This window comes from Pyxicephalus adspersus, chromosome 12 (genome assembly GCF_032062135.1).
Source record: "Pyxicephalus adspersus chromosome 12, UCB_Pads_2.0, whole genome shotgun sequence".
In the NCBI taxonomy this organism is placed as follows: domain Eukaryota; kingdom Metazoa; phylum Chordata; class Amphibia; order Anura; family Pyxicephalidae; genus Pyxicephalus; species Pyxicephalus adspersus.
This window is the reverse complement of record NC_092869.1, coordinates 40544380-40569766: the sequence shown is the minus strand read 5'-3', so window position 1 is coordinate 40569766 and position 25387 is coordinate 40544380. Positions and strand designations below refer to the sequence as shown.

The 25387-nt window shown below is 41.6% G+C and overlaps 1 protein-coding gene and 1 long non-coding RNA gene across 2 annotated transcripts; one reads left to right on the top strand and one right to left on the bottom strand.

Moving 5' to 3' along the window:
• Positions 1-16084: 16084 nt before the first annotated feature.
• LOC140342078 (uncharacterized) lies at positions 16085-21817 on the top strand. Its single transcript, XR_011922988.1, has 2 exons — positions 16085-16280; positions 21575-21817. It is a non-coding gene; the product is annotated as an uncharacterized lncRNA (long non-coding RNA).
• DNAAF2 (dynein axonemal assembly factor 2) lies at positions 18553-24880 on the bottom strand. The gene is made up of 3 exons (XM_072428091.1): positions 23293-24880; positions 21536-21682; positions 18553-19771 (listed from the first exon to the last, which is right to left on the bottom strand). The coding sequence occupies exons 1-3, from the start codon at positions 24874-24876 to the stop codon at positions 19325-19327; spliced, it is 2178 nt and encodes a 725-aa protein (XP_072284192.1). The 5' UTR covers positions 24877-24880; the 3' UTR covers positions 18553-19324.
• Between the last annotated feature and the right edge of the window lie 507 nt (positions 24881-25387).

The window sequence follows — 25387 nt, the reverse complement described above, 5'->3', positions numbered from 1 at the left end:
CCAACCACTTTGTCACTCTGGGAGCTGTAGTTTATTTTCTCTCGATGCTCATTTAGCAGTATAGTGTTCATCTTTTCTCAATAAGTCATGGTGCCTGGCATTATGCATGCTGGCATCTGAGCTGTCTTAGTTGTTGGCAAGGATATGGTGTTACCATGGCAGCCAATGTGGAGTCAATGGGCAGCATGTTTAAGCAGTCTGCTGTGCTCCACATGGAGTGGGTGAGGGGGCGACGGTTTAGGGTTAGGTAGAACTTGTATTGTTCATTTCTGTAGCAACAGCTGAAAATTAATCCTGAACATGTTTTAATATTTCAGAATCCTTTTAACAAAGCATGAAAGATTCTCTGGTGGAATTCAGTATGAATTTTTGAACACGGTGCCATGTAATCTCCACCTTTTTCTCAGCATAAGCTCGTTTTGTTGCTGTGCTTTAACTCCTTCCTGCACGTTGCAGCCAATATTCATAATACACAACAAGAAGATTGTTTAATTACCCCGGAGCAAACCTTTCAGGGCCCTCAGTTATGTTTATTGCTCTTGGTTTTTTTTATATGCTCATATTTAAAATTACTATTGGAATGATTGCAATGTGTATAATGAGACAATGCTGTCTGGCTTGAAAATAAAATTACTGCTAATAAAACTTAAATGTGCATTAGTCCCCTGGCCAAATGTAAAAATGTTACATTCAAAGACAAGCTTCAGTCAATGCTGGAAATAAAGGCTATCCATTGATATAGAGTGTAAATTACTCTGGCATTTCTGTATTCCCCAGTCCACCTGGTACTCCCAAATATACCTAATGCCAGTGTTTTGCACACAAAAAAGCCAATATAATAAAATGTCAGGATCTATTAGTTTCCTTTTCTCCTTGCTCATTGTACCCCCAGGCTAAATCCTATTCTCTTCCTTTGCCTTTCCCTTAATCTCTTTCAATTCAGTTTCTTTTCTCTTTTCTTTTTCTGTCTCTTCTTTCCTCTTCCTCTTTTTCTCTTGTCCTGCTCGCCCCTTACGCGCTCTCTTCTCCCGCTCGCCCCTTATGCGCTCTCCTTCTCTTTTTGACTTTTCCCACGCCCTCTCTTCTCTCTCCCTTCTCTCTCCCCTGTGCTCTCTCCCTTCTCTCTCCCCTGTGCTCTCTCTCTTCTCTCTCCCCTGTGCCCTCCCCCTTCTCTCTCCCTTCTCTCACCCCTGTGCCCTCTCTCTTCTCTCTCTCCTGTGCCCTCTCTCTTCTCTCTCCCTTCTCTCACCCCTGTGCCCTCTTTCTCTCTCCCTTCTCTCACCCCTGTGCCCTCTCTCTTCTCTCTCTCCTGTGCCCTCTCTCTTCTCTCTCCCTTCTCTCACCCCTGTGCCCTCTCCTCTCCCGTCTCTCTCCCCTGTGCCCTCTCTCTTCTCTCTCCCCTCTCTTCCCTCTCTCTCCCCTGTGCCCTCTCTCTTCTCTCTCCCCTGTGCCCCACTCTCCCCTGTGCCCTCTCTTCTGTACCCCCTCCACCCTTTCTCCTCTCTCTCCCCTGTGCCCTTTTTCTCCCCTGCGCCCTCTCTCTTCTCTCTCCCCTGTCCACTCTCCTCTCTCCCTTTCACCTTCTCTCTATTGTGCTTTTTTACTATACACACACAATGTTATATCACTTCTGAGAGAGCTAAACATTTTTAGGTTTCATACAGAAGTTTTTGATTATGCTTTAATGCTGCTGCAGCTGCAGTGGATTCATTTTCTTACACACATCGTCTCTTAGAAACTGGAATATATCTGTCTTCATTGCTGCTCCAGGGCCTTTAATTATCTTGGAACTAAAGTGTGTCAGTGAAAGATAACAACTCGGATTTATATGTCCGTGTAAAGTTAGAGCATAATACACTACTAAAACTAGCTGATTCTTAAGAGTTGTACCTGAATTGTAATTGTATATTATAAACCATTAGACAAGAGTTCCTGAGCCCCAATATCACACAACCCTTTCAAATCATTGTTACTGTAACCACAGAACAGAAGTGACAATAGCGGGTTCTGTGTGCAATATGGCTTCCTATTCTTTCTGGTTACCAGCTTCTTATACTTTGCTGCACTACGTAATTGGGAAACTTCTCTTAGTGTGGAATAATGGTTAATTTACTAAAGCACTTTTTATATCCACATCCCTAATCCCTTCCTCATAGCAATAACTGCAGAACTTTTATCCAAGCATTTTTATCCATCCTTGTGTTCTAGAGTTTCCATGTTTAAAAAAAACTGAATCTGTGCCAGAAGACACTTGCACGAACAAAGATTTTTTTTGTTTTTTGTTTTACCTTGCTGTTTTAATATCTGGAGGGAAATACATCTGTGTCGTGGGCAATGTGTGAGAATCGCAGCCCACAGAAAGTGACTACACCCTGTAATTTTTATTTCGACTCAATGTGTTTCCTTAAGAAAAGGAAGCAAGGTTCAGTTTCATTTCATAACTAATCACATGCCAGATTACAAATACCATTCCAAAGCAGAGTTTCAGCTAGGCAGGGAGAACATTCTAAATGTCTAGGTTTTGCAATGCAGCTGTTTGTATTATATGTTGCTGCAAAGAGCAAAACTGTAAAGTGATTTGTTTTATTACAGTTAGATGAATGTTTGTAAAGTATCTGCCATGTGTTTCCCATATATGAATGTGCTTTGTGCGATGTATTTAATGCCATGTTTCTCACCTTGCTATAATTGTGAATAGGGCCAAGTTTACATATTCTCATCCATGTATGGTTTATAATTATGGATACCATAAAAAAACACAAACCACAAGTGGGACTTTTTTGGGCAGTAATCAAATTAAGGTGATTCCCATCACTACAATTTGTTAAAAACATACAAAAATATTGTTAAATATTAAAAACAAGTCAAGCACGTATGGATTTGTTATAATAATTTCAACAATAGACATGGAATATACGCGTTTCACAGAAACAGTGTTCGCTTCATCAGGAGGTCTAGAGAATATTCCTGTTCTCTTTCCCAAATCAATTGGTGCTATAGATGCTTTACTATATTTTGGGCAATCCATGTGAAAAAGGTGGGTGAATCAACATCCAATAATGAATTTCCATGTCTTGTCGTCCACAACTTTAAATGGAAAATATTATCTGTGTCCATAATAAGTGCTTCAAATTCTCCTCGTGTTTCAATTCAACACATACAGAAATAGGCTTTCTTTTCTCCTCCAATGATCTACTCATGACTTCCTGACTCCTAACCTCATCACATGCACGGCTCCAAGACTTTTCTAGAGCTGCCCCGACTCTCTGAAATGGATTTTCTCGTCCTATTCAGCTTGCTCCTACTTTCTGCTCATTTAAAAGAGCCCTCAAAACCCATTTTTTTAAATTTGCCTACCTGTTTTCTTCTGTCTTTTGAAACCGTCACTACTTCCCACCACTACATATCTCCCCTCCTATTGTGTGTTACTTTCCCCACCTCGTAGATTGTAAGCTCTTCGGGACCTCTCCTTTTCCTGTGTCACTGTATCTCTCTGTCATTTGCCCTATTTAATGTACAGCACTGCGTAAAATGTTGGTGCTATATAAATGCTGTTTATGAATAAATATAATTATATCAGCACACTTCAAATCAAACTGTCCAAGTGGAAGCCCATGATGCTATTACCACTTTGTTCTTTAGCCTCTCTCTATAGATGCAGGAGCAGTTAATACTATTGATATAATTATGGATGTGTATATTTGCATGTTCTATGTACATTCTGCACTCACTACATCACATCTGTGTCTTCTTATTCCCCCAATCTCATTACATTTCTGTGCACCAATTCCCATTCTGATTAACTGAACATAAGTCAATTACTAAGAGATATTTCCCAGTGTTGAATGTATGTCAGTACTCATTCCTCATGGGTGCTGATTTCATTTTCTGACGAGAAAGAGAAATGCTCTACGATGATTAAATTATGATGCCGGTGTTTCTAGGAATGTCTTTAGGAGGGTAAGTGTCCACATTTAGGGAGGACATGCCTATAAAGCATGTTGCTTTTATTCCCAAACATGTTGTATGGTTATGGTTCCCCTCTGGTCAGTTTAGGTGACACCAATGATCTTTTTGGCTTTTTGTAATGGTGACATTTTTCATTTTTCCCCAAAGGCCAGCAATGTAAGAGGCATTTTTTCCCACTGATCACCTCACTAATTTACTGTGAGCTGTGGATATAGTAATTATAGCCGGGGTTCTACTTTGGGTATAGACTTAAAAGTTATTTCAAGGGTTCCCCCAAGTTCAAAAAAAGCTTTTGTAGTCTGAGCTGTGCATTCAGATTGGCTGATCCTCTTCTACAACTCAGGGTCAGGTGACCAATTGCCCATAACATTGGCTTTATAATCAGAACTTATTAAAAGCACAGAGTTGCATTTTCTGTCCTACTTACCTAAAATCCAACCTGGCAGCTGTACTTTTCTCCCTAGAAATGTTGGCAGGGAAAAGTCTGCCATAGTTATTGAAGACATAATATTAGTTCACTGCAGCATAAAATGTCAACACTAAATATAATCTGATGTAAATAAAGGTCTGGATTGGATGGACATTCTCTGATGATGGAAGGCACATTTTAAAAAAACTGAAAAAGCAAAATGTGAAACGGCTATTTATACCGCTTGCATGGAAAAATATACTTAAAATATTGTACTTACGAATGCATCAGCCTGAAGGTTAGCCTTGAGTTACTTACAGGGAGCATAGTGCTCTCCATCAAAAGCCCATATGAAAGGGTGACAATACAGGAACACAAATGGAGCTGGACAGGCTGAACCTGCATTATTAAAAAATTAAGCTACAGATTACTACATATTAAATCTTACTTTTAAAATTACATTTGCATGGTTAAAGATTGTATATTATATTTAGCGATTTCCTATTTTAAGCAGTATGCTACCTTGCTACAGTTTCCCTTTCTGTGGGTAGCAGTGTTCAATGTTTGTTGGCTCTTTGTTGTTTATTCCTCATTCTGTTTTACCAGAAGAGTGCGTGAGCATACTAAATTCCATGGCACTATAAACACTTACTGTGCTCAACAGTCTGATCGAAATTTCCTAAATACATTCACTTGTCCTCGTTCCATCGTGGGGGCCGCCATCTTCTTCTCCTCCTCTCCCAGGTTCTGATCCTAAGACATCTTGATTGGCTGGGCTGGGATGACATAACTCCCTTTTTATGACTATGAAAACTTATTCAGCCCAGGGATTCCTGGCACATTCTTATAGTTATTATTTATTAATAGTAATAATAATAATAAACAGTATTTATATAGTGCCATAGTGGGTTGGAAATGAGAGAAAGATACAGACAGTGACACAGGAGGAGGAGAGGTCCCTGCCCCGAAGAGCTTACTTCCCCCACCTCCTAGATTGTAACACACAATAGGAGGGAGATAAGGAATGGAGGGAAGTAGTGGGGGTTTTTACAGACAGAAAAAAAGATGAGTAGGTGAGGATGAAGTGTTGGGTTTTTTAGAAGTCTTTTAAATGTGCAGAAATGAGCAAGCAGAATAGAACAAGGAAGACCATTCCAGAGAGTCGGGGCAGCTCTAGAAAAGTCTTGGAGCCATGTGTGTTATGAGCGAGAAAGTCATTAGTGCGTCATTGGACGAGCGAAGAGAATGGCTAGGGGACTATTTTTCTATCAGGGCAGAAAGGTAAGTGGGACGAGAACTATGGAGGGATTTAAAGGCAAAGAACAGGTGCTTGAATTTGATTCTCAGGTGAAATGGAAGACTACAAAGAGAGGCAGCAGAAGAGGAGCGGTGGAAAGGATGGATGAGTCTGGTTGCAGCATTCATAATAGATTGTAGAGGAGAGAGTCGGGTTAGTGGAATACCAGAGAGGCTTCTTCTTTAATCTGCACATGCGCAGCTCAGTGTACTTAGAAGATTACAAAGAGGCTGGTGCATTTTTGCAGAAGGGGACCTTTCCTGACCCTTTCTGCAAAAATGAACTTGCCTGGTCACAGATAATTTTGTCATAACCATAGATACCACTTGAGATAAGCATCACTTCTGCATACATATTAGAACATATACAGGACAGAATTGAATGCAGAGGTCTGTGTGTCTATGCTGTCTTAAAATAAATGCCTAGTCTCCTTGTAATAAAATGTCCCCCTTATTGTTTTACAGTTCCAGGCCGGCATGAGAGTAGTCAACAGTAGAGGAATATCAGCTTCTCCTTCCCCAAATACTGATTAGACATTATAGGGACACTATTTCCTTACCAGTGACAAGCTGTGCCAGACGAGTGGCGGTATACAAGGAACATTTTAGATATTGATGGCTGCACACATGGATTCTGTATATACAGTAAGTGCTAAAAAAAAATACCAGGAAATGAATTTGATTAGGCAAGGTTACTTTAAGGTTTTATTAGGTCAATGGACCAGTCCTACTGTGTTTGTTTGTTTTTATGGAATAGAATGTTTTTAGCCAGTTTAAACTTTAATCTGGATGGTAAATCTAAGTTAGTTTAAATTGGCTAAAACATTCCAGGTACATCAATTCAAAGGGTACATTTTCATTAGCAGTGAAAAGCCCATCCCCTGCCAGCAGGTTGCAGAGAAGGATCTCTTCTCTCCTTAAGGAAGCAGTGGTCTCTCTGAAGAAGAAAAGCTGTGGAATCAGCAAGGTTTACACTTCATGCTGCCATGCTGATAGGAGATCTCTAGCTCCAAGCCAGCAGTAGCAGTCTTCGATCTCTACAAAGCATTGGATCTCTAAAAAAAGGACATTTGCTTTCACAAAGAGCAAGGGTTGGTCTTTGCTTCCTTCACTACCTATCTTGGGCTTGTTGAAGATCCAAACACTGCTTTAATGTGTTGAGTGGTTGAGTGGTTTGCCCTCAGTGGCCCCTATGTCAATACAAGACACAATGTAGGGCCCAGGGGAAGGAACCACAGTATAGTGGGGGACCCAGATTCTTCAGCACATTTTGTTTTTCCATAGAGAAAAGATTGGTGATACAAGACTTGGTAAGGGCACCAGCCCTGCTTGAAAAATCACAAATGCAGAAATCTAAGGATCACTTCTTTTCCTATAATACAGTCTTTTCTCTTTAATAAATTGTTTAGTCAAACTTCTAGCTTCATCTGACCTAATGACCTTTTGTTCTAAAAAAATATTTCAACGCATGTTTTCCCAATCGTCTGTTTCTAATCCCATTTCACTGTCGACACAAACCTTCCAAAAAAACTTTACTTCCAAGTTCAATTAGATCAGCCAGCCAGTCATTTCTGTGGAAGCCGTGCACATTGTAATCTAGACGTTTGTTCATGTTTAATCATTAATGGGGGCTTGCCAGGGTCAAATATTACAGAATCGATCAGCCAACATTAATTATATATAGCGCAGAGGACACAAGGCCATGCTGTTCAGACCTTATGCTGAAGCCATATCAGTTTATAATTCCTCAATTTGCAGCCGTTCATGGTGTTTACTAAATCCATTATTAACCACAATCATTACAGCTCTGCTACAAGGGAGGGATTATAGCCCGAGGGTTACCGGTGTACACTACACATACATCTCTTGTTCTGTCAGCTTTGTAAAGCTGAGAGATAATTATGTGTAATTTAGCGTATTTAAATGTCATTTTAACTTGTACAAAAGTTAAAAAAAATATCCTGTATCGTCATATATCTGTAAATGTAAGCATATGGGAATGTCTGTGTTTGCAGCAATTGCATAAAAACCGAGTTTTGCATTTGCATAAATTTGTAGTTTTTTATTACATTTTCTGCTTGCTAACCAAACTTATCGCTGGGCATTCCATCTTATGTTACATGTATATTTTTACTAGTTTAAACGTGAGCTACAAGAATTGTTATACACGTAGATCCATTTTTTTTAAGGATCAGCTGAGAAGGAAAGGGTTAAACTACCAATATTTCGTGTCCTGTTTGGGGAAAAATGCATTCACTTCCTGTTGTGGAGATAAAAGTATAAAAGGAATTATGTACAGATTGAAATAATTCCTTTCATGGAGGAACAGTCATCACATTTTTAAGGTTCTTCCTAGGTTTATCTTATTCTGGTGACTGGTGTGCAATCTTGTATATTGAGACACTTTAACACATCAGGACAAGCATAGGGGGTAAATTTCCCCAGCAGATTGCACTGATGGCAAGAAATACATGCTGGGTCTTAATTCTTCCACACTGCATCCAAGGCATAAAAACAGAGTACCAGAGAACCATCAAACTGGGTCCCCAGGGATTGCTCCATAGATATTAGGTTCCTGATTGCCAACCTGCTGTCCTTTAATACTTGGTTTCTGGCCCTGGGATCGTAGAAGTCTACAGTGGAGTTGTAAAGGAGTAATAGCAGTGATCGCTATTTACATATTACGTTAATGTTACCATCTTCTGCCTTCAATATCTAATCAAACCTGTAACTTGTCAGCAGTCTCTGACCTTTATACAGATTGTATCTGTATTTGGTATCTGAATTGATATAGTGCTAACATATTACGCAGCGCTGTACGTTAAATAGGGATTGCAAATGACAGACAGATACAGACAGTGACACAGGAGAAGGAGAGGACCCTGCCCCGAAGAGCTTACAATCTAAGAGGTGGGAGAAGTATCACACAATAGGAGGGGGATATGGCATGGTAGGTAAGTAGTGACTGTTTTAAGAGAGAGAAAGATAATGCCCTGGGTGCTCCCAGGATTCAAAGTTGAGACCTCCTAATCCTTGTAGGTTAGGCATGGACAAACTACGGCCCATTGGGCCTTTTTTTTTATCCGACCCATCAAATATTGGTACAAAATTGTCCACTGGCAAAAAAAGGTGACCAACAACACTGTTCCCACTGAAATTAAATGTCATTTGAATGTAAGTTTTCTTTTACTTTTTAGACAATGGCTTTTACAAACTTTATATCAGTTCATACAAAAACTCTCCATCAATCTGATACTGGCCTGGCCTGTCTGTCAAATTTTAAAACTCTTTGTTGCCCCTGAGCGAAAAAAATTACACACCCCTGTTTGATTGCCGTAGGTTGATTGCCCTATGCTAGTCAGTGTGGATAAACTGTGAGACTAATACATGTTAATATTTTGCTATGGCTTGGTTGTCATACATTCATTTGGAGGTAAGTGCTAGCTAGAATTGAATAAGTACTTGCCACTTACTGGAATTAAGGGGGTGAACAAGCTGTTTGTTATCTGCAGCCCTATGCATCCATGTGACCCAAACCTAATTAATACACTTTTTTCTTGTTCCAATGCATTCGTTATTTTCTCTCCAATTGGCGTCTGATGAGTGTTTTGGTGGAATATTTTTTAGTAAAGATTCCAGAATCAGCTATTACCTTTGTAATGTAATATACTGTGCAGTTTTTTTTCCAAAAAAAGATCTTCCTGGCCCTGTTGCATGGAGTGTAACAGAACATTTTAATAGACTGCCAATGAGAATCTTGAGGAAGGGACCTTGTGCGGCTCCAAAACTCCTTTCAAACCTATGGTGCAGGTGCTTTTACAATAAAGCAAGAATCCTGTACTTTGGAAAGATTGTGACTTCGTCTTCTGTTCTAATAAGTTTTACGTGGCGTCATCCATGGTTGTCACTTCAAGCACCTTTCCTCTTTTATAAGGTCTGTTTGCATTTTTTTTTCACAGACAGTGCTAATGAGAGTGCTACTTATAATTCAGCTGAAAGCAGACCTAAAAGAACTGCAGTCGCCAACCTTTGTAATCTTACAGACCACTAAATTCATAATTTTAAATCCTGCGAACCATTTATATGAATTTTTTTAAACAGAAAAATACATTTGTAAAATAATGATCTTCCTAATGGTGCCTGACAAGGACTGTGGAGGCTCAGATTCATTGATGAGCTCACGGTTAAGGCTACTTACACACGTCCAATGGTTCTTGTCTGATAATCGGCTCAGGGCCGATATCGGACGAGGATCTGGCCTGTGTACAGCGTCCATCGTCCAAACGACCGTCCCGGTGGATCCAAGGACGATGGACGACAAACAACCCTAATGAAAGGGGGAGAGCAAGCAACAGGGTGCCGCTCCGTCGTTCTCCCCCTCCCCTCTTTATTGAGCAGAACGGTGCTGTATGTACAACACTCACTCATACATCGTGCAGTTCTTAGTCGTTGGAAACGATCGTGAAAGATCCTTTTCAATGACAATTATTGCGCGTGTGTTTGTAGCTTAAGTGAAGTATTACTATTGTTACTATTATCATTAGTTGTATTATCTTTGGTATTACTAAAGAAAATGAAAAATATTTGTTTGCTTTTTCTCACTCATTGTGGTTTTATTTTATTCTAAGACCAAGCAAGAAATGATAGTTATCAAAGTCAAACTTTTTGGTGCCATTAAATATAACAGTTAAAGAAAATACACAGCTAAGGTCATACTTACCTAAAAGATCATCTGAGAATAAATAAAAAAATAAAATAAAACAATCAGATGAGAATCGGTATTGGCGGAGCGGGGTGACTGTTGTAATAGTGTAAATAATACTGAAGCGTACGGCAGCGGTTGCCTCATACAACCTAATACTACACTGACGTCACGCTGCGCCTCTCTTGTTTTTCCGTCTCTAGTACAGTTTTTCAATTTAGTGCAATATAAAGGCCAAAATTGTCATTCAGAATATAAGAGTTTATTAGAATATTATTTTTGTTTTATTATCAGTAAAATATTAAAATTACAAATAATGTCCAAATTTTTCTGTGGACCACCAGTGGTTGGCGACTGCTATGATAGAAAGTCCATTTTAGTATCTGCCCCCACCCTTCCCGAAAAGCCTACTGTATCTTTAGTAGGTGAAAATGTATTCAAGAAAAAAAATGAGAATTATGAACCTTGTTCCTGTCTTCCACACAGCGTGCCTAGGCAAGGATGACATTGCTGTCTTTCCAGGAAGATTCCTGCGAACCCAAAGACACTTTCTGAGAATTGAAGTGATTTCACCTGCACTTCATTCTACGGCTGTCACACACACCATGACTTAGCGCCCCTAATTACTGGCACCTCCAACACTGTTCTACATCAGAAACCTATGTGGAAATGTGTCTATATTATCTACGGGGTATGCCCTTTAGGAAATCTTTCCAGCTAACTACAATACGTAACGCTCCCCACAAGTCCCCTGAGGAAGCCAGTAGGTGAAACGCGTCAGGATACAAGGCGTTATAACTGTGTATTTCTTGCGATTCTTAGATCAGGGATCCTCTTTATAGTTACAAGGTCTCATCCCCCATGAAACTTTGAATGGGAATGACCAAATCACTTGATTGAGTTATGTTACACAGAATTATGTGATTTGTATCTGTTACCTTGATTTATTACAACTAAGTTTGCCGGAAAAAACCCAGCCTTCTCTTTTCTATTCTCTTCATACATTGGGGTTGGCACCCACATATGGGATCTGGAGGCAGGATAGTATATCCTCCAAACTTTTTGATTTGTTACTTTTTTTTTTTAGGTCCTTCAGATGGGGGAGGAGATCCAAACAGTGCAGGGGTGTCAAAATCAAATACACAGTGGGCCAACCTTGAAATTTATTGAAGAATTTGAAGAAGTTTTTCCTTCTCATTAGTTATAAAACGTTTTCATATGAAAACAAAGAGGTTTTTCTTATCTTATCAGTGGCCCGCCGCTGGAACTCCCTGTTTATTGAAATAGCACTGCCACTACAATTCCCTGCACTTGCGTCTATAAAACAGTCCAATGCGGGGCTACGCATAGGCAGAGAGCCTGCAGGTCTATCAACGCAAGCGATCTCGGGAATTGTAGTAGCGGCGCTATTTCAATGCAGCGGTGGGCCAGCTGCAGTTCATATTTAGGATTCCTTTGGGGGCCAAAAAAAGGATGTTGTGGGCCAGATTTGGCCCACGGGCCAGAGTTTGACACCCCTGAGATAGTGTATGCAGACCTTTCATTTTAATGGAAGGTCTATTTAAATAAAGATGAATGATGGCTGAAACCTGTTCATGATCACATTAAACAATATTTTTTTAGTTTCTTTTTCGGCATCATGCGGCCTTATTTTAGAAGACGGTGTTATGGCAATCTCATGATTTTTATGTATGAATCTAAAGAATATAAAAGCCTGCACTATGGGTTTCTCTATTGGACCAGGTTGTTATTCTAGTGCTTTGACTTCCATTGAATGTGAATTCACTAAAAATATACAAAAGCTCTCCTTTAATTTAAGAATGGCAAATCTGTTTCTTTGTCCCTTTTCAGCAGAGCCAGTCTGACAGAAATAACAGGAAATGTAGCTATTGCTTGGACACAGCGGTTTTACGGGAAATGACTGATAAATTACAAAGAAATAATCACAGTCCCAGATTTTGGAACGCAAATTTGATCTTTTGTTTGTTGACACCCACTGCTGCTATTAGTGGAAGATACAAAGATAATACTGAGTTTGTGCAATATGCTGAACTGGGGTAATTGCAGGCTTCGTTTGTGTGGGTGATAAACTCATCCTTCCAGATATATAAAAGCAAAGCCTGTGCATTAATAACCCCTTGCTGAAGAGGGCAGGAAAATGTCATGGCTGTACAATTTGGTAATCATAATATAGCGGCAAACTATGCCCAACTATTATTATTAACAAACAGGATTTATATAGTGCCAACATATTACGCAGTGCTGTACATTACATAGAGGTTGCAAATAACAGACAGATACAGACAGTGACACAGGAGGAGGAGAGGACCCTACCCTGAAGAGCTTACAATCTAAGAGGTGCAGGAATTATCACACAATAGGAGGGGAGATATGGAGTGTTGGGAAGTAGTGAGGATTTTACAAGACAGAAGACGGGTAGGCATGTTTGGGTTTTAAGGGCTCTTTTAAATGAGCAGAAAGTAGGAGCAAGCCGAATAGGCCCAATTCCCAAGGGCAGTCAGTGAGATGTTCCCGTTGCAATGTTTGGGAAACTTATGTCGCCCTTATTAGTTTTATTCAGTTTGCATCAAGAACATAGATTTTGTGGGCTTGTATGGTAATATGTAGGGGGACTGACTCAGAATTCATACTTCAGATGGTAATGGCTGAATTTCCACTCTTGTTTTTTGTTTCCCACACTTAGTTCCGTGCTTCACACTCTCAGTTGTAGCATTTATTTTTCTTTGATTTTTATTTTACATGAAGAATGCATTTCATGATGGCCCATTTACACTTATACATTGGGCCTGTCTTAATAAAGCTCCGCATGAGTAGAGAAGACGGGGGAAACCCGAGTGATCCAGACTGGACCAGACTCATTACAGGTTTGCTGGAGCACTCAGGTTTTCCCATGATCGTCTTATCTATAGAGAGCTTTGATAAATCAGGCCCATTGTGTTTCAGCTTGTTATAGCTTATGCATTAATATGTAATGTAGTAAGGCATCTCATTCTCTTTCACCCCCTCCCCGTCAGAGCTCAGGTCTAATAGACAAACACTAGGCCATAACACTGCACAGAGTAGTGACATTTTTCTGGGTCCAACATCTGCCAACACTAGACAGTTCACTGTTAGCTATGATGTATGTAGGAACAATGAGGAGACGCTGGCAAGGGAAATATAAATGGGTCAGGAGGCAAAGACGCTGCTGCCCTAATATTAATAAACAATACATTAAACAGAGATTCTGCATGCACAATGATTTCTTTACTTTTTTTTCCATCTGCCTTCACTTTCAGACAATAAGCAGCATGTATAGGTTCTCTCATTCAACTACGGTAGAATTGGTAACAGGAAGTAAAATTGTTATTTAGGAAATGCCAGAAACTGAATGTATTTTTCCTCTTCTCTGCATCAGTTTGGAAAATACTGCCGTCAGCAATTTAGTAGAACGACAGAATCCCATGAAAGTCCTCAGACTGCATTATTTGACATTTTGTAAAATTTAACAAAAAAGAAGAACTTCCAATAAAGGTTAAGATGAGTTTATCCTGTGCATTTGTGCATGCTTTTATGTAACCTAAAGAGATTCTGTCAGGTTTCTAAAAGGTAAACGTCAGCTTCTTATATGAGAAATTTATTCTTGTCTCTCTGGGAACTGTGTCCAACTTTGTTCCAGCTTTAGTCAATGACCCTGATTTATTAAAGTTCTCAAAGGCTGGAGAAGATACACTTTCATCAGTGAAGCTGGGTGATCCAGATAAAACCTGAAAGGGATTTGGTCCAGAATTGAAAATATTGACAAATAGCTAATGATCTATTTAGGTTTGCTGGATCACTCAGCTTCACAAATGAAAGTTAATCCTCTCCAGCCTTCGAGAACTTTAATAAATCAAGTCCAAATCGTTGGTATTTAACAAATGTCCATGTTCCCTGCTGATTACAGAGTCATGTTGTGATGTAAGAGAATGCAATCACATGGGACACCAGCAGGCACAAAATTCTCAAATATGTCAAATGCCAAAGGCAGTGGTTGAGGTGCTGAAAGAGAGGTAGGACACCCTGGCCCCCAGAGAGGTTTTTATACTCATGAGGCAGCTCTTTCTATCTCTTTAGGGACCCAAGAAGGTTGCCATAAAGTGTAACTACAGTTTGGGGCCATTGCAATAATACTGTAGGTTGCCCTTTCTTGAATCCAAAGAGTCCATAGGACAGGCATGCGCATGCAGTGCCCTCTATTCAGTCCTTAAAGAGGAACTAAACTCAAAATCCCCTAAAACACAAAAAATACACTTACCTTCAATCCCGCAGGGCAGTCCAAAGAGGTCTCTTCCATCGGGTCCCGCGTCGCCCTGCCATCCTTCTTCGGGCCGGCGCTGCCATCTTCGCCTCTTCTTTCTGGTTCTTTTTCCTACGTCATCCTACCCAGGCGCAAGATCGGGTGAGGTAGGTTGGAAAAAAACTTGCTGATCTCACTGCCCATGCGTGAGATCAGCAATTTTTTTCCCTTTTCATGAAAAGGCTCCTTCTGCGCATGCCCAGAAGGAGCACCCAGGAGCCTCCCGGGAAGCGTGACGTAGGTATCCCAGGAGGCTTTGTGCTCCCATTCATTCTTGATTGCCTAGGCCAGGGGTCGGCAAAGTTTTTTTGGCCATAAGGCCATTTATGGGTGGGCGGGAGCACACTAGGCCGGACCCGCCCTAATGGCTCCGCCCATCACCAGGGAACACCCCCTGAAGTGAAATCTTGTATGTATTGCGGAGGAGAGGGATTTACCTTCAGGGAGGTTTCCCTATTTACCACGGCGGCGAAAGTATTAATGCCGGCCGCAGTAAATAGGGGAGCAACTGCAAGGTGGCGGCTCTGGAGCTCCAGCGGCTCCGGCTCCGGTAGTTCCTAACGCTCCCTGTCCGATCCGCTGGCAACCAGCGGCTCCAGGGGGGTTAGGCCGGAACAAACTACGGGCTAGGCCGTATCTGGCCTAAAGGCTGGAGTTTGCCGACCCCTGGCCTAGGCGATCGAGAATTAGGGGGCAGTACTGCACCCTTTTTTTTTTTTTTTTTTTAAAAAGGGTGTTGCACTTAAAAAAAAAAAAAACAAAAGAATTTTTACTTTACATTAAAGGGTTGTCTTTTATGTAAAGTGAAAAATGTGAGTTTAGGCCTGCTTTAAGGACCTTTTTGACATGGGGAACCCTTGAAATAACTCTCAGGTCCTCAAAGAACCCATGAGGCACACATTGCCCATTACCCAAGGCAACCTCAGGCAGAACCCTGGTTAAGGACATGGTATTGCTGGACAAGCAGCTTTGTGGATGATATCCTTCTGCATCAGGTGTCCTAAGTCTCCCCTTCATTAGAGAAATGATTATAGATCCTGCACGGGAAACCTGTGAAATATTATGATCCCTTAATGTATTAGCATGTTTTCAATGAACTGGGTGACTGATACATTTCATTTGGAGATTTTTTTGTCTTACTGTCTGTGCTGGATAGACAGTAAGACAAAAAACTCACCTGGAGCTCACTGTCACAGCAACAGCAACTGGAAATTCTTAATTTTACCCTTGCCACCATTGTAACAAAAACACAATCTGATGGAACTCATATTCATTGGTCTTTGAATATTCATTGGTATTGAAGTGAACTATCACTGCACATTTTGTTCTGCTTCTATGGCAAACATAGAAGAAGCATGAAGTGTCACAGTTTATTATTTGAGCAAAAACAGATAACAAGATCTAAACCAAAGGTTAAATAAACAATCAACTGAACAATAATTTGCAACAAAATTCCATAAGATCTAAAGAAATAGAGCAGTCACCAACATTATGTTTTGTCATTTTTGGGGAGAGGAAAAAGACAAAGGAATGAGGACAACAATTTGGATAATATTTCTCAACAGGTATTATTATTCTATATTCAGGTTAGAACATTAAGCAATAACACCAGGCCGTCAGGTCTTCAGTCATTATATTATTTATTCTTGTAAACCAATGTGCGATGGGGCGAGGTGTAAGATTTTTCCATTGCTGCTGTTACCAAATATTTTAATTTGGAGTGCTTGTAATGCTTGAAAAGTAGGGAATCAGTAGGCCATTTAAAGTCAAATTTTGTGACAATGGGCCTAATGTAATAAGGCTCTCCAAGACTGGAGAAGATACACTTTTATTAGTATACCTGGGTGATCCAGCAAACCTGGAATGGATTTCTTAAAAGTCATTTGCTATTTGTTAGCAAATAATTTCAATCTTGGACCAGATCAATTCCAGGTTTGCTGGATTGCCCAGGTTCACGGATGAAAGTGTATCATCTCCAGCTTTGGAGAGCTTTAATAAATCAGGCCCAATATACATTTTTTTTTACAGACCCAGAACAGTTTGGAGCCACCAAGCTCTTCACTGCAGCTAGGAATAGGAATCCAGGATGTACACATGTTGGGTGTCCTCTTGGATATCCTTTTGTGGCCCTGGCAGATATGTGATAATAAGGAAGAGTTGGTGTTGTTATCACTGAGGGTGGTTTTTGTGCATATATTTCAGGATACCCCTACTAAGGGTAACAATGCTTCAGAAAAAAAGTGCTACCAACCAATTGAGGGAAGAAAATATATATTTTGATAGGTAAAGCCTTTGTATATAGTTCAAACACACAGAAACGGGCACAGGATTTTCTTTTGCAGGGAACAGTTGCTTTTAGACCTGGCATCCTTTAAGCTGGCTTTTTACAGTAAAAAAAAAATGCTGCTGGTTTCACTGTAAGATCAATAGAACTGGATGTGTTTTATCTACGGGCCTAATTATACAGAGAAGGTTGTTTGCTTGCTGTACAGGGATTGCTTTGGCACAAAAGTGCTTTTAAATAGTAAAGGGCTATTTAAAATGCTGCTTTTTATGATGGCTAACCTGCTATCCCCCCCCCAAATCTGCGTGCAAGAAGTGCAAGCTACTGCTCCATCAGTAGAAGGCCGGTGTCAGCTGGCATGTGGAGAAAGGTTGCCTAACCTATTATTATCATTATTAAACAAATATCATTTGTGTGGGTGATAAACTCATCCTTCCAGATATATAAAATGAAAGTCTGTGCATTAATACCCCTTGCTGAAGAGGGCAGGAAAATGTCATGGCTGTACAATTTGGTAATCATATTATAGCTGCAAACTATGCCCAATTATTTTTAATAGGGTTTTATATAGCACCAACATATTACGCAGCGCTGTACATTAAATAGATGTTGCAAATGACTGATACAGATAGTGACACAGGAGGAGAGGACCCTGTCCCAAAGAGCTTACAATCTAGTAGTCTTGTGATTTGTGTATGTGTCTGACAGCCAGGTCTCTCATAGAGAAGCTCTGTAGTAGTCCTGGATGTGATGTGCCAAAGAAGTAAATGAGCCTGCAGGTGGGGCTTGTTTTTAGAGACGTGCCCAAAAAATCTGCAGTTCTGGAACAGAATGAAGCATTGTGTATTCACATTGCATTGTGTCCCAAATCTGATGTTGCATATTAGTGCTACAGCGGCCACTACCTGTCTACATGTATTCCAAAGTGGGCTGCATGCCATTGCTCAGGCTAAGTTTCCTGATAATGAAAAACTTGGATTGGAAAAACGTGGATTATGCCTGCCTAATATATTTTGAAACATCTATTTGTAATTATAGAAACATGTGACAGGATAACACAGAACAGCAACAGAGCATTGGTGCTCCATTACAGGAAGTGACTGAACAACCCACTAGGGCAAGTTCACCAGTGATAGAAATATTAGAATTTGCAAAAAGCGGGGCAGCATGGTGGCTCAGTGGTTAGCACTCTGGCCTTTGCAGCGCTGGGTCCCAGGTTTAAATCTCAGCCAGGACAATAGCTGCATGGAGTTTACAGGTTCTCCCCATGTTTGTGTAGGAGTACTTTGGTTTCCTCCCACATTCCAAAAACATGCAGTTAGGTTAATTGGCCTTAGACTGTGTTAATGACATGACTATGGTGCTTTGTAGATTGTGAGCTCCCCTGGAGAACAGCTAGTGCCATAACTATGGACTTTGTACAGCACTGTGTAAAATGTCAGTGCTATATAAATACTGTGGAATTAAAAAACAGCCCTAAAAAGACCTTCAGCCCCAGTCTAGGAGTGCAGGATACAGCAAGGCTTGTTTTACATAATGTAGAACACAAAAACTTGTTGTGCAATGCAACAGACTAGTTTTAATAGCATCGTGTAAACATTTCTCAAACAGGTAAATCAAAAAACTGACAAGGCTCAAGTACACACAAAAGGAAACATATAAATATTGCTGATCGGTCACTTCTATACAGTGATGGTCACCATCTTGTAGCTTCATGTAATTAAAAAAAAAAAAGTCATAAAAAAGTCATACCTGTCCCACTGCCTTTAACTCTGCCTTCCTTTGCAGAATGACACCAGCTAGAGAATCTTTAGTATACAGCACACTGTATTCTGGATGTCTGAATCCCTCCTCTGTGGTGCCAGCTTCACATCACTACAGTTCCGAAGGTATGGGTTAGAAGAGCAACGGCATAGTACAGTGGGGGGCTCAGCCATCTAATGCTTAATATTCTCAGGCTGGTGTAAATCTTGAAGCAACAACAGCAAATTGAGTCACCAGCAGTAGGACTGGTAGGTATTGGAATTAATTTCTTTTGCAATTGCTTTAAAATGGCTAATCAGCTCAATAGGAGGTAATGACATTGCTGAAGAATGGCATGATTTGTAAGGGATGTCACTTGATCTTTGCTTCAGCGGATCTATTGGAAAATATATAAAAATATTTTTAACAAATGAAAACACACAAGCCTCTGAATTAAACTAGTCATTCTCTTGTAAGACGAGTAGCCAGGTTCTGGTATACCGATACCAAAGGAGGGCTACTTCCTGAAGTAAAGCAGCTCGCTCTCATTTTGAAACAACTAAAGTAGCAGCGACCAGCAGGTTAATCTAATTCAAACAGTAAGGAATTCTCAAAGCGGAAGGCACATTGTGTTTTGTGATCGGAGGTGTCATTAGCTTTGCTATCAACTTCCTTCAGGACAGGCCTAGGTTCAGAGTTCTGCAAGTCCAGTCCCTGTGTTGCTTTTGTCACATTGGGGAGATCATCTTCATCAAGTTCATTGGTTGGGATGTCTTTTAAATTAGGTGCCTTGTCTTCTGCACCATTGTCCTCCCGTTGCTCTGGGCAGGTACACTCTGCTGGGTTTTTAGTTTGCAGCTCTAGCTGACCGCCTTGGTTCTCCTCATTGTCATCTGAATCTTGCGGACTTGTGTCATCTCTTCCTGTGTCAGATGGTTCTGCCTCCTCTGAAGGGTAACTGATCTGCTTCTTCAGATCTGCAAATCGCTCCCTGTGGGCCAGATTGCTTTCCTTTTCTAGCTCTGGTTTCTGTAAGGGAAACAATAAGTGATAAAACATTAATCACCATGCTACTGCACCCCATTACAGCCTGAATACACAAAGGGATTGCTTGACACCTGGCTAAAAAGATTCAGTTGAAGTTGTTACAGATAAACGATGAAGGGTAATTGAGTCACTGCTAGTTCAGTTTAGGTGGATCTGAAAGTGGAACTAAAGAATCACAACTTTGATTCAGTCGGATCTTTATTGCAGAAAGACCTACAATATCCCTGCAATACCTGCCTACCACCACCCAGCTGTCAATTTTTCACACAGGTCCGTGCTTGTTGTTTGCTATAAAAACTTGATTGAAATAAGCAATGTATCATGTAAAGCTTAACAGACCGCTTATACAATGCAAGAACCATAGGACGTGCCATAGCATGCTACAGGGAAAATTGATTATGGATAGATCACACCCTGCAATTCCTGGCTTTGTGTTGTGCCAGTCACTGATCTACATATCACCCTCTAACCAGGAACCAGAATACTGTACAGGTACTGGATCCAGGGAAGCAAACTAAATGAACATATTCACAATGAGCTGGATTTATTAAAGCTCTCCAAAACTGGAGAAGACTATTTTAGGAAATGGTAGTAGTTAGAGGAAAACTTAATAAATTCTTCACTCCCCGATAGCCAGCCCTCTCATCAACAGTATTATGTACAATGTGGAATAATATTAAAAAACAGAATTTGTATAGCACCAACATATTACACAGCGCTGTACATTAAATAGGGCAAATGAGAGACAAATACAGACTGTGACACTGGGGGAGGCGAGGTCCCTGCCCCAAAGAGCTTACAATCTAGGAGGAAGGAGAAGTAACATACAACAGGAGGAGGGATATGGAGTGAGGGTTTTAAGAGACAGAATAAGACGGGGGAGTTTTAACAGGTTTTATAGACTCTTTTAAAGGAGCAGAAAGTAGGAGCAAGACCATTTCAGAGAGTTGGGGCAGCTCTAGAGAAGTCTTGTAGCCGTGCCTGTGAAGAGGTTATTAGTGTGGAAGTCATTAGTAGGTCATTGGAGGAGCAAAGAGAAGAGAGCGAAAGAATCACCAGTGCAGTATTCTACATCCTAAAGTCAGACAGGTGCAAGGTGCACGGCCAGCACTTTATGAGATGTTATAAAGCAGGGAGGAATCTGAACCACCAACAATTATAAGGAACACTGGAGTTTAAACTAAATCTGCCATGATGGACCTCATTGTGAAATCTTTTAGTTGATTTGATGCTTTGGCTCATTTATTTTTAGGAGTGGTATGCAATAAGTTTTCATTGAATGACAACAAATATAATTATGTACCCTAAATACGATATTTATTAAGTTGCATCACATTTCTGCAGCAAGTAATGGCAACAGTAGCTTTAAATGAGCTATAATTGAGGAAGAGAAACTAACATCGCTCAATAGGTAAATAGCGTTTGTGTGCTGCTTGCTACTATTGTGAATAAAAATCAGTCTCCCCTTTTATACTCCCATGAGGGGGAACAGACTGACCACTATGGATCAGCAGAACAACTTCAGCCAATATAACTCTTGATGTTCAACAATACTACCCATGCTTGTACCTTGTATATACTGCATGAAATGGCGCCATCTTGTGGTCAATATGGACATTGCAACACAGCGAACTGATAATGTTTTAACTTATTTCCAACTTATTACAAAAGTATTGTTTCTATTAATGAAAAATATCTGCACAGCACTAATTATAGCAAAACAAAGCATTTATTGTAAATTCTTACATTTAACTGGATGTGGGTCCTTCTGTTGTTCATTTGCAGAACATGAATCATGGGTGGGTCCGCTTGCGTAGACCAGGGAATGGTGGAAGGACGTAAACTACTTTGCAAGAATTCGGCCACATTGTCTTCATTAACAAATCTTCTTTCCTGTGGCAAAACAAAATGACAAATCTTACAAAAAAGGCAACTTAAGAGCACTGTGTTTGGATATACCCCTCAAGCCATTTTGTATGAATTATTTTTGGGATTGAATAATAAAAGCTTTTTGTACATTACAACGGGTAGAGGAAAGTGGAGGTGTTTCATTCATGCATTCATTCATTTAGTCTTGGATCACATTAAAATAGAGCTAATAAAATGTAGGCACCAATGCATAAACACAGGAAGCAGCTTGGCACTAGTTTCACCCTTTCCCACTTGGAATTGCTGGGTACTTGTTTCCATTTTCCCCATATGGGCTCATTGGGCTCTAATTAACTCATTCAGTATCTATAGGTATTAGCTACCCTCTTCTCTACCCGATACCCCATTTAGCATCCCTGGGTAGCATTCTCCCTTTTTCTGCATAGCTGGATTCTAATTTTTACCCTGTCTATGCTGGGCATGGCTGGGTATCAGTTCCTTTATTTAGGATCTCAGGTTTGTAGTCTTTTGCTTCTCTATTAGACATCGCTTGGTATCCCCTCCCCTCTTCACTGGGTACTAGTCTGCCCCTTCTATATTAAGCATCTGACAGTACTAATTCACCCTTTCTCTATTCAGTATCTCAGTGGGAACCATTCTCACCCTTATCCACCGAGTACTAGTTTACCCCTTCCTATTAGTAGGATACTATTATTAAACAGGATTTATACAGCGCTGTACATTAAATAGGGGTTACAAATGACAGACAGTGACACAGGAGGAGGTGAGGACCCTGCGCAGAAGAGCTTACTATCTAGGGTTGTGGGAAGTAACACACAATAGGAGGGGGGATATGGAATGGTGAGTAGTGAGGGTTTAGGAGACAAAAGACGACAGGTAAGTGAGGTTAAAGCGTTGGGTTTTGAGTGCTCCTTTAAATGAGTAGAAAGTAGGAGCAAGCCAAATAGGACGAGGAAGACCATTCCAGAGAGTTCCAAATCTAGTATCACTATTCTAAATTTAACATTGCTGAGGACCAGCCTCTCCTTTCCCCATTCAGCATCATAGGCAGCTTTTACAATCTATGAGTAGGAGCCACCTTGAGCCACCCCCAAACCCCTTCATTGGGACACAGATGGCAAACAATATAAATTAAATGAAGGACTTTATAGAAAGCAGCCACAAGGTATAAATGCCTCTCCCCTGCCAGCATGATGATTGGTAAGACCCTGGCTCTATGTGTGGAAGCAAAAGTCCCTTTGTACAGGTCCCACACATCTCCCTGCAGTGTCAAAGCTCTAATAATGGGCAGTCTGACGCTGTGTGTTCCCCAGGCCTTTTTAGCAAGGTGACCAATTGAATGTTGGGTCTCATTAAAGGGGCCACCACCTACCTACTGCTTCTTACCACTACGGGGACAATACTAGTAGAGGTATCTCAGATTTCAGCAGAGAGACCACTGCTTTCACACCACATTCTGGTCAGCATGCTAGTGGGGCACAGGCTTTTCTCCTCAGAACAAACACAAACATTTCAGAATGCATTTCCATTATTGTATTCTAGTTTTAACATTTTCCTGTTCGCTCCAAACATAAAAAAGAAAATATTTTGATTTTCTAGAAGTCTCACATTACCTGCAAACAATTTCCATTGACACCGAAGAACAAATTCTTCCACAGACCGAAGCACTCTGAAGATTTTGTCAGTTCGATGACCATGTTGTCCTCAGAAACCTTCACTGCGATATCATTGGTATTTAGGTTGTACTGGGGTAGAAACTTGACGAACAAAACATAGGGTGCATCGGTGAGCTTCACACAAAACCGAATCTCGCACTGATAGCTGCCCACTTCCGAGCTGATGCTGTGCTCATCGATGTCTTTTACGTGGATCACTAACGTCAGCGTGGTGGCATCCTGCGAGCAAGTAAAAATTGGGCACTCGGGGCAAACTTTAGGCAGGGGATGGATGATGTTTTTATTCACAACCGGCTCCCCAACCTTTGTGGGGTCCTCCCCTGAAGAGGGGATTTCTGAAGCCTTGCCGGATGCCTGCGTGTCGCCGGTTGCTTGGGTATCACCGGACGCCTGGGTATCGGGTTTATGGGATGGGCACAATTTAGATTCAGCTCCGGGGACGTCAGCCAGCTGATTCTCCATCAACGTCTGGACGTCCTGCTGGACCACAGGAACAACGACCACCAGCTGCCGCTTGATCTTATTGAACTGGGCATTCCCCCTCATCATGTCCACCACGTAGGGCAGCTTTAGCTGCAGCTTATAAGCCGGTTTCTTGGACTCCAAGCTCAGAGCTTTGGATTCAATATGAAGGTTAATATTGGAGCCCATGCTCAGCAATGGCAGATATACGGTAATGACCAGCTCCTTCGGCACGGGGCTGGGTGCGGCATACCTGGAATTCATGTAGTCCTGCATATCCACATAGGAGCGGTGGCGGATGGTGTAGCGGGGGATGGTGGGCTCCTGGCAGGTATTAGTTTGTACGGGTGGAGGTTGGGGCTTTGGGTGAACCCGGCCGGTTTTCTTCCGACCTCCCGGTACGCCGTAGGGATACGGGAAGCGCAAAGGATCATTGGGGTCCTGCGGCTTGGGCTTGGCCCCAGGGCGAGGTCTGCGGATGACGCAGGCCTGGGGAACCCCTCGGTACTTTTCCCCCGTGGTGCGCACCTTGGCGTTGTCCAGGAGAACTTTGAAGCTTTGCGCCACCATTTGCAGGGCCGTCAGATCCACCATGGCCTTGAATTTGTCATTACCGGCGGCCAGGCGCAGGGTATCCGGGTGGAAAATGACGTCATAGACGATCTCCAGGCCCCCATCAGAGTTCAGCATCTCCCGGGCCGGGCTCAGGGAACAAGGCAGCACCCAGTGGTATCCGGGCCGCCCTTCCATGTCTGACCCCTGCACAGCGTTAGGGCGCTGGATCAGATTATTGCTGCAAACGTTCAAGAAGCAGCTGTGCTGGCCGTTCCGGCTGGTGTGCAGCACATGGCCCGGTTCCGGGTGCACGAACTGGATATCGATGCCCCTCTCCCGCTCCATCTCGCAGATCTCCTGCTCGTACCGCCGCCGGTTCTCCGGGTCGCTGATTTCCTGCGCATACTCGGCGAATAGCTCCCGAAACCGGGAGTCCTGGAAGGCGGCCTTGAAGCGCTCCAGCTCCTCAGGGGTCACGTTCAGCTCATCCAGCTTGGTCGCCATTCTGCTCCACAACTGATCACCTAGGAGACAAGCGCACGTTGATGAAGTAAGGGCGCAGGAGGCTGATTGGGTATAGGCGGGCCACGTGGGCTAGGAGGAAGTGATCAGGCAGTGGCGTCCGTTTGGTTGCCATGGTGGGAACAGCCTGCAGTTGTTTACAGGGCTTGGGAAGGAGGGGTCCTGTGGGGTCACCAAGCTGTGTTCAGGCGCCAATTATCTCCCAGCTGTCCCCAAATAACAGGGAAAGGATATTATTAGATTTCTAACACGTAGTTAAGATGCCAGTGGTGATCCCTTCTAAAAATAAATGATCTGGCTGCCATGTGGGTGTAAAACTCTCTGGTCCAGAACAAGCATGGACCAAGTGAAACTAATATTATTAATCATATTTATTATTATTATTAATAAAATAAACGGGATTTATAGAGCGCCAACATATTACGCAGTGCTGTACATTAAATAGGGATTGCAAATGACATACAGATACAGACAGTGACACAGGAGGAGGAGA

Bases quoted from the DNA above. Each gene is read 5' to 3' on its own strand.
- DNAAF2 (XM_072428091.1), bottom strand. From the start codon at position 24,876: ATGGCGACCAAGCTGGATGAGCTGAACGTGACCCCTGAGGAGCTGGAG. The intron at 21,683-23,292 runs GTAATGTGAGAC...GTTTTGCCACAG, and splicing joins TCAATGGAAATTGTTTGCAG to GAAAGAAGATTTGTTAATGA. The intron at 19,772-21,535 runs GTAAGAATTTAC...TTTCCCTTACAG, and splicing joins GGACCCACATCCAGTTAAAT to AAACCAGAGCTAGAAAAGGA.